The 10,307-nt window shown below is 37.0% G+C and overlaps 1 protein-coding gene across 1 annotated transcript; it reads left to right on the plus strand.

Moving 5' to 3' along the window:
- Positions 1-1,079: 1,079 nt before the first annotated feature.
- On the plus strand, positions 1,080-8,383 carry slc5a8l (solute carrier family 5 member 8, like; the record flags this gene model as incomplete). Its single annotated transcript, XM_079242589.1, has 15 exons — positions 1,080-1,433; positions 1,711-1,776; positions 2,037-2,088; positions 2,291-2,358; positions 2,794-2,948; positions 5,197-5,337; positions 5,427-5,556; positions 5,667-5,755; positions 5,997-6,109; positions 6,878-6,945; positions 7,021-7,107; positions 7,249-7,439; positions 7,819-7,928; positions 8,079-8,164; positions 8,270-8,383. The coding sequence occupies 15 exons, from the start codon at positions 1,080-1,082 to the stop codon at positions 8,381-8,383; spliced, it is 1,824 nt and encodes a 607-aa protein (XP_079098715.1).
- Positions 8,384-10,307: the final 1,924 nt, after the last annotated feature.

The raw sequence follows: 10,307 nt of genomic DNA on the forward strand, positions 1-10,307 counted from the left end.
TAGTTTGTAATAATGTCAACCATTAAAACACCGGAAAACTAAACAATGTAATAACTAAAGGTAACTGTGTTCCTTATCTGCAGCCCTGTGTCATCTTTTCAAACATTAACATTTTATTTTTCATTAACTTTATTAAACTTCTGTAACTTAGAATTACATCAATGACTCAACCATAAATTTTTACTCTGCAAATACCTAATATCTGATGTGCTGATACAAAAGTTCAAAGGGAAGACTTAAACTTCATCATTCAACATTTAGATCTTATTTTTATATTATTTATATTCCGTTTCCTATTATGTGAGTTTGAGTTGACATGCTTCATTGCATAATTAACTAATCGTGATATAGATGATAAAAAATGAAATAGTCATCTCACGGAACATGATGATGTGACAGCAAGAGTAAAGACCTAGCCCTAAAAACTTAACTAGCCCTCCTCCTTGAAATTCCTTATATAACTGAAAGGTACTGAGTAACTTTGAGATGCTTACAGACTTATCTGTAATGTATCATTAAATTACTTTATTTCATCATAAAAAAACAGATAAAACTATAACAGAGTAATTTAATACCATCAGGCACAATCTGCACATCACAGGAGCATCTTTTATATATATAATATATATATATATATATACTCAGTGAGATGATGACTTATGTCCTGGATGGATCATTAACTAAAGTGAAGTAATCTTTATTGTCTGCTGAAAACATTAGAGCTTTCAAGACCACTATCAACTGGTCTCAAAACACCTCACTGAACCACTGATAGCTGGAGAGGAAAAGCTGGAACCAGCGGAGGATTAAAACCTGGAAATCTTTGGACATTTTTAAGCATCAAAACTTTGAAGTTTGACTTTTTTTGACAGGAGAATTTAAATATGTTTTACCTTTTCAATAGCAACTTTCCTCTCTGATTTTTTTTTTGTACATGGTAAAGGCATGTTGATAACTGGAAAAAAAGCATATTTTTTACTTTACCAAGTTTGAAGGACATAGAAATCCCACGGAACCTAAGGATTCATATTTTTAACTTTAAGAAGCTAAGAAGCTCGTTTACCCTTGATTAAATAATTATGGCTGGAGCAGGGGGCCAAGTGGCCAGTTTCTCTGTCTGGGATTATGTGGTGTTTGCTGGAATCATTTTGGGGGCCTCTGGTATTGGCCTTTTTCAAGCCCTACGAAGTCGCAAGGAGACCAACAGCGCAGAGTTTTTATTAGGTGGACGACAAATGACCGCTGTGCCTGTTGCCATGTCGCTCACAGCCAGCTTCATGTCTGGCATCACTGTCATTGGCACGCCTGCTGAGGCTTACCGTTTTGGTGCTGCCTTCTGGCTCTTTGGCTTTGCTTATGCCATCATGTCTGCCATCACTGCTGAAATATTTGTCCCGCTTTTCTACCGACTGAATATCACTAGTGCCTACGAGGTAAGAACATGCCACAAACTGTTGACTGTCGTTCTGGGAAGAGGAATATACTGACTGGTGCAGCTGCGTAGATCAATGAAAACAGATATGCTTCATGTGCTTCAAAGTTGTAAAGCACTTTGCAGTAACAGAAATTATTTCTTTCCAATAACTTCTGGAAGTTTGGCATAACAATAAAGGGGTTTAAAAAGACAAAAGATGTAAAGTAAATTTAACTGGTGGATTAAATTATTTGTTCAAGAATGTCTGATTACTTAGCTCTTCTTTTCATTTCAAGTACCTGGAGTTGAGGTTCAGCCGAACCATTCGAGTGATAGGAACAACAATGTACATCGTGCAGACGGTAAATACAGAATACTTTCTTAAAGATAAAAAAGATGGGGAAAAGAAAAAAAAGTTTTAGTTTTTGTAAAAACAAAAATGCAAAGTAGAACTAGTCTCCATGATTGAAACATTAAACGTTATTTAACAAACACCATCTGCTCTTTTTGACTTTATGTAAAACTGATTTGATGCTAGATACCAGGTCCATGGCACCATTAATATGAAGCATGTGCTTGTTCTGTTTCCAACTAATTACCTAATGGTGATATATTTTCTCAGGCTCTGTATACTGGTTTAGTCATCTATGCTCCAGCTCTTGCACTAAACCAGAGTAAGTATAAACAAATTAAAACAAAAATCAAGAGGAAATGTTCTAGATTTTAGGCATTGTTAAATTGATCACTGGACATGTTTAATAATCTTTACACTGACACTTGTCCTCAGTTTATACTTAACAATGAATAGATACAAAAATTGCACCAAGCTACAAAAAATGTGAACATGTTTTTACTGAATTTTTTCTTATTATCTAGTCACTGGCCTGGATCTGTGGGGTGTGCTGGTGGCTACAGGAGCAGTGTGCATCCTCTACTGTACTTTGGTTGGTAATGTCTTATTTTGAAATTGGATTTAACAGCTTGTAAATGACCCAATCCTTTTAATTGTATGCTGTGTGTACAAAAAAAAGTAAATAAAATAATAAAAACATAAATATTCACCTGCGATGGACTGGCGAGCTGTCCAGGGTGTACCCTGCCTTTCGCCCAAAGCCAGCTGGGATAGGCTCCAGCTCCCCCGCGACCCTGAATTGGACCAAGCGGGTTAGAAAATGAATGAATGAATGAATAAATATTCACTTTTACATTATTTCTTGTCATGTAGTTTGCAGTTAAAGAATATCATGAAAAAGAAAAATTTTGTCTTCCCCTGCATGATAATGAATAACTCTTTAACAGTGTAACATCATCTAGCGCCGACTAGATTCTACTATAGTAGCTGCAAAGTTAAACTGGTGTTTGTTTGTTTGTTTTGTTAGGGTGGTCTGAAAGCAGTTATATGGACTGATGTGCTGCAAATGGTGATCATGCTAGTAGGTTTTGTAGCTGTTATAGCAAGAGGAGCTGTACTACAAGGAGGACTGACAAGGATTTGGGAAGATGCTGGGCAAGGAGGACGGCTGACTGCATTTGAGTAAGTACATGAGAAGACCTGAGTCAAATAGTGTGGGGAGCTTGATTTAATGACAACACCTTACTACAGCAGATAGTAAGAGCTTCCTGAATCAGGAGAAATGAGTTAGTGTAATTTGAGTTTGAAACCAAGGGACAAACAGACAATACAAGTGTTTCCTGTGACTTGTAATTGCTCATCAAAAAAAGGAATCTTCCCAGCAGATTGTGCCATTTAAAGGCCAGTCTCGTACTGCAAGTAGCTGTCTCAGGTTCTGCTCTGTTTTGCCAAATGTTTATATTTCCATGACAATCTTTTTACTGCTGCAGTCCAGATGCTTCCTGCAAAACATTTTTAACAAAGTGATTCTTCTTAAAATGACCATGAAGTGCCAGGTTTTATGTAACATTATAGAGCAAACAAAGGAAATACTAAAGACTTGTCAGTTGCCCAGTTATAGCTCTAAAACAGTTACATATAATTACTATTATTAAAAGAAATTCATTCATTACATGCTGCATTTTAATGTCTGTGACAAAATGAGGTAGATTTTATCTTCTAGTCATACAGTATTTTCAACCTCAAATAAAAAAGATATATAAGTTTATGACAGAAAGTAAATACTATCTGTTCTGTTAAGATAATATGCTATTAGACATGGTTGTTTGGAATCATTATGAAAATGTCTCATTCTTACTCATAACATACACCCAGGCCAAGTGTACAAGCTAAAAAAAAACAATGCACAGATAAGTGATGATAAAAGTACTGATAACAACTTGTTGGTATGCTGAGACTTGCATTTCTTTCTGCTATAAACAATGTGACAGGGAGATTTTTCAGCTGATGTACCAGGAAGGCTGACCTGCTTGGTCATATTTACTCTCTGATTTATGAGCTTAATAATTAAAGCCTATTTATTTACTTGAGACTCATTTACTAAGGCTTTATTTGGTACTAACAACTGTTTTTTTTTTTCAAGTGAAAGGGGTATTACTGCTTATCTGAGCTAATGTTGACTAACACATGTTTGAACCATGTATTTTGCTGGAAACAGTTTCTAGGGCATGCCAGCTCTTGGAAACTGCTTCCATGACAACTAAAGCATAAAGAATACACACTTCAGATGTCACCAGGCTGCAATGCAGCTTAGCCCCATTAGAGGCTCCCATCTCCAGACCGGTGTAAATGCTCTAATCTGATTGCTTGGGGAGCTGAAATGAAAATCACAACAACCCACGCTCTTTGTGTTAAGCAGGCTTTGTACATTTAGATCTCACAGTTGTGAGTTGAGTATCTTTACATTTAGCCTGGACACAGCTCTGCTAGAGTCACAAGAAATGTTCAGGTCAAACTTGTCTGACAGAAGTTTTTCTGTCTCCCCAGGTGACGAATTTCTTAGGGTTCTATATATTTCCCCTCCACCCAAGGAAAACCAGTATTTTGATGACAGGTCCAAAACAGAAAGAAAAACAGCCATGCATGCTCACATCTATTCCCTATGGAGAATTTATAACGATCAATTAACCTGACATGCATATCTTTAGGTGGAATGCCTGGAGAGATCCCACACACAGATAGACCACTGTTAGAACCTCCCCCTAATTGAGGCTTGAACCAGCTACCTTCTTGCTGAGGTCACATTGCTCACCACTACGCCACCTTCATTCATTCATTGCTGTAGAATTAAAAGCTTAGGTAGCTTTGCACTTCCTGACTTTTAATGAGAACACAATCAAGGTGCTAATCTTCTTACTGTATATGGATGTAGGTGGCCTTAAACTTTAAGTAAACCCCAAATACCAGGCTGTAGTCACCTACTATATAACTGGAATATATCAAAGAAAGATATCAACTAGGAATAAAAAACAGTCTCTTTAAACTCAAGACAATATCCAAGGTGGGATTGTTTTCATCATTTCTGTTACCTTCAAAGGGTTATAGAAGCTGTTGTCACATCTAAACAAGACTACAGTGTTATGCTCTGTATGTTGGTGTAAGCAGGGATCTAACTGCTACGGTTGTTCTGCAATGCTGCTGCTCCTCTTTTAAAACACAGTCGTGCGCATGTCTGTACTTGCGTGGCATCGTTGGCTCTCTGCATATTTTAAGATTGTCTTCAAGGTTATACTGTTGACTTAAAAGACAATTAACAAGCTAACATCTTTGTACCACTGAAAGGTATTTCGCAGAAAAAACATACTCAACAAAATGACTCCCCTCATTAAATAAGCCCTCTTTCCCCCTGCTGTTGATCGTTTCATTTCAGCTTTGACCCCAATCCTCTGAAGCGACATACCTTCTGGACAATTGTCATTGGAGGTAGCATAATGTGGGTGTCTATCTATTCGATCAACCAGTCTCAGGTGCAGCGCTACATCTCCTGCAAGACCTTGGGACATGCCAAGATGTGAGCATTCTTGTTATGAAATGCAAACAGTCTATTTCTGGCTCTGAACTCTGTTTCATGTGCTGACAAGTCTTTTTTTAATCTCTCAGGTCTCTGTATGTGAACATGGTTGGTTTGTGGGTGACGGTGAGTCTGGCTATGTTTTCTGGCCTCACCATGTTCTCTATTTACAAGGACTGTGACCCACTTTCAAATGGTGATATAAGTTCACCTGACCAGGTAAATAAAGGTGCAGTTTGATCCTTACTTGTCACATCCATACTGTGCTTTCAGTTATGTACTAAATAACTATCACTAACAATAAAAAATTATTTTTCTTTGTAAACCAGCTTCTGCCTTACCTTGTTATGGATATACTGGCAGACTACCCTGGAATCCCAGGTCTCTTTGTTGCTGCAGCATATAGCGGTACCCTAAGGTGAGACTTTAGATAAAAAAGAAAAAAAGTTCAGATTCCTGCAATGATATGAACGTGATTTTAATTATAATTGTGAGTCAATACCTGGCCTCCATTGCTGCCTGAGAAAAGAACATGTTAATGCATGAAACTTGTGCATGTAACCTCAGACTAATCTTTTCTGCAATCCAATCTGAAATTTAAATGCATTGCTTTACAGAGTTTTTCAACTAATTAAACACTAATATTGCACATTTTTCAGCACGGTGTCTTCCAGCATTAATGCTCTAGTTGCTGTTACTGTGGAAGACTTTATTTTTCCAGTCTGCAAAAACCTCACAGAGAGACAAATTACTTGGATGAACATGGGCCTAAGTAAGTTTTATAACCCCTCCCGTATCATTTTTGTGTGTGTGAAAATATGCATTACGCATATTACAGAATGCTTTTCTTTAAAATCTACCCCTCTCTCTTTAATCTAGTTGAAGACATTTCTGGAAAACCTAAGCATTGCAGTGCAAGTTAACAGCACTTTGTCAAACCACAGAAAACACCTTAAGACAGATGGCTTCGATCAGATACAAGTAGATACCGAAGGAGCATGATCTTATCTTGTTATTCTTAGCAGGAAATAAAACCTTGAGCAATTCCACATGCAAGTTAAAGCATGACTGTATGAGTCATACATAAAAGGATTTAGTTGGAACAAGGCAAATCTTCTCCATTCAATCAAAAGATGCAATCACAGCAGTTTTTCACTGGGAAACTTCTCAGGAAACTGGTTATGTTACAACAATTTATTCTATTAGATCGATTTAATGAGGAATACCTGCATAAGAGGAGTCTGCAGGTTTTCTAAACTTATTCTTTTTCTGGACTTCTTACGATGACAGGGAAGGAACTTGCTGAAACTACAATACTCAATGCAATGTACACACCTGACTATAACTATTGTGTTATCTCACAACATTTTTGCTCACACTGTTTAATTGAAAGTCTTATGAATTAATATAATTGAAAAATTTCAATCTTTAAATTAATTCCCATCATGTCAACTCTAAGGGTTTGATGTAATAGAATAATCTTTGCTTTTGTTCTTCAAATGTCCAAAAATGGTATATTAGCAACTTCCTTAACTTTTAGGTGTGTTCTTTGGAGCTGTGTGTATTGGAATGGCAGGAGTGGCTTCATTGATGGGGAGCATTCTGCAGGTAATGCTTTACTACAGCGCCACCAAGAGCTGAATGTTAAGAAGTACAAGCCTCTTGACAATTTCATATTTCTAGGCAGCTCTGTCCATCTTTGGCATGATCAGTGGGCCTCTTCTTGGTCTCTATGTGTTAGGAATGTTTTTCCGTACAACAAATTCAATTGTAAGTATATTTCATGAATTGATTATTCTCTAGCACAATTTCCCCTCTGATGATACAAAGAAAGTCTAAAATATTAAAAAATAAAAAAAAAAAAGGCTACATCCAGGAAGTAATTGACTGCGGACATGTTTACTTTCACAGGGAGGACTTGTGGGAATGATCATTGGTCTAGTGTTGACTCTGTGGGTGGGGATTGGAGGCCAAATTTACCCACCAACAGATGAGAAAACAAATCCTCTTCCAGTCAGCACTGCAGGCTGCAACAACACATACCAGAATTACACAACAGCAACTCCATGGACCACCCCAGTGACTCTGACCCAATCACCTGAGTGAGTCTTTTTACATAAAACAAATCCCTTTCTGCTGTTACACACGTGAGAAGAGAATTGAGGAAATCATGTTCAGTTAGACTTTATTCTAATCTTGAAGTTTAAAGACTTTATTTTCCAAGCAAAAAGACATTTTTGACCAAAAACAGAAAAAATTGCTTTCAGACAAATGGTATGATGTCAACAAACCTTTCATCTTCTACAATACTGTTTTGCAAATACTTTTTAATTTTATACTGTTCTGTTATTGTGTTATAAACACAATTGTACATGAAGGCTGCATCTACTAAATTTCCCAAGTTGGGATTAATAAAGTATTTCTATTCTATTCTATTCTAACCATTTCATTAATTAAATATCCATTCTCTTTTTGTGTCAGTATCCGGCCAGCTATAGCAGACTCCTGGTACTCTCTGTCTTACGTTTACTTCTCTCTACTGGGCATGTTGACCACAGTGGTGTCTGGCCTGTTGGTGAGCATTGTCACAGGTTAGTTATCACACCTTAATAGCTCCGAATAGCTTAATAGCTCAGAATGAAAAAAAAACAAAAAAAACAAAAAACAAAATGAAAACATTTGAAAAGTGTTGAATCATTTTGCTTGATCAACACTGAAACAACAATGGAAATGTTTTACAGGTGGATGCAAGCAGAAGAAACTGAACTCTAATCTGTTTGTGGGGAAAAAAGATTTGATATGCTTCAACTATTGCAGTAATTCAGGGGTAAGTGCTGAGCCTGGTAGTTAGGTAAATACCAAGAAAAGGAGAACATATCAGTGTGCTTTTGTAATGTTTCAAATGGAATACTTTGTTCTTTACCCACTACAGATCTCAGACGACACAGAAAAGGCTGCAACAGACCTACACATGGGAGTTGACAACTCAGTATTTACAGATTTTGATGTGATGAGCAAAGAACTTGAAAAAAGCACAAAACTCTAATGCTGCTGGCTCCATTATTTCCATTCTTTAAGTATATAAACAATGTGTCATAAGATCTTTATTATGGGTGTTTGCTTCTCTCGTGGTAATAATTCTGTTTTAAACTTGATTATGTATTTCTTAGCTTTTACATGTAATATTAGAATGAGTTTTAAGGTTTTTACAGTGTATGATGAAGCTTGAAATACAAGAACAGAACGTAATATGAAAATATTATATACATAATATGTCCACACACAGAGGTCCTCCAACCTACTGTTCGATGATGGTGACAGCAACATTGTTGCCCTTTGTTAATGTGTTCTTGCTGAAATCAGAATGTAGATCTATTTACTACCTGAACGTTGCTCTTTGTTTATGCTGACAGAGGAAAATTTTCTATTGCTATTTTAACAATATGTAAGCAGCTGACATCAGTGTTTGAACAAACAATGGTTCTTTGTTTATTGTCTGGTTATTTATTCTGAAATTGAGCATTTTTTATAAAAACTTGCACAAATTTAAAACAAGTTTTACTTGTCAGACATGTTTAATTTATTTCATAACTCAAGTTTGCAAACAGGTCTACACAGGCATACAAACTCCCATCTGAAATCATCTAAGGACAGAGAGTGAATAAAGAAACAAGGAAGTAAAATGTCTGACAGAGAAGGGGCAATCAAGCTTTATTACTGATTACAACCATGTCCTCTGTCTCCTTGGCAACCTACAAAAGAGGAAGTTTACAAAGTACTGCCCTGCCCAGTTTACCTGCTTTTATGACAGATAACCAGCCCTTTGGCCGTTCCTGCATTTGGACGGAGCTCACAGAAAGCCATGTCACGGTTTAAGACTTAACAACAAGCAAGTAAACGGAACTTTTAGCTTCCACTCGCTCCTAAAAACAAGGTAAGATTGTTTTGTTTTGGCTCAACAGCTATTAGTTTGATTAGACTGTTATTTGGACTTATCAAATGAGAAGCTGAATGGAAAAGATCCATCAAAACAACTACAATTACTGAGCCTGGTAGTTAGGTAAATACTAAGAAAGGCCATTAGCCAATAGTATATTTTGTTTACACAGTGTGTTTAAACTAACTCAGTCTTGCAAAATACTGGCCTTCTTAAAAAGACACAAAACATCGCTGCAGGCTACACAAAACTTCAATTATTCAGTCCTAAGACTGAAATGGAATATCAGTGTGATTAGGGGTAGGTTAAAGATTTTATCATCCCAGTTTCCAGTGTTTTTTATACATGTCTTTAACTCACATTTCACTTCCCTGCTCAGGGCTCAACAATGGATACGATCTTTGCTCTCCTTGCTTGCTGCCTACTGGTGCTTTCTTTGCCAGCGGCACAAATGGAAAACCAGTACTTTAACTCAACTCCATCATCTGGCTTAAACCTGAGCCGAGAAACTGCAAAATCAGCTTCAACACACTCTACTGTAAATGTAACTGCAATCCCAAACGTGACACAAGATACCAGCACAAGAGTTGATGACGCTGAATTAAACACCACTGCCAGTAGTCCACCTGAGACTTCTCAGACAGCTACTACCCCAACAACCCTAACACACACAGCACTGAAGACCACAATACAGAGCACTCTAACTCCTGCCTTTACAATACAGAAGACATCTGTAATTCACACTACAAGAGACATTAAAACACCTGACTGGTCACGAACAACTGAAAATCCACCTTACAGCTTCAGTACAGCCACAGAATCGGTGCACATAACCACACAAGGTAAACAGTTCATGTTTGTTTATGTTCTGATTTGCTTTATTTTTTATCAGCAATGCAAGATTTTTGTACAGTTCCATCAGACCTTTCAATGACTCTAATTCTTTCCATCTGTGCCTCCAGGTGTGCATCTTAATGTATCTGACACGAGTATGACAATTATCCTAAGTGCTGTGCTTGTACTATTTGTTGTG

Source organism: Telmatherina bonti (genome assembly GCF_933228915.1).
Source record: "Telmatherina bonti genome assembly, chromosome: 6".
Classification (NCBI taxonomy): Eukaryota; Metazoa; Chordata; class Actinopteri; order Atheriniformes; family Telmatherinidae; genus Telmatherina; species Telmatherina bonti.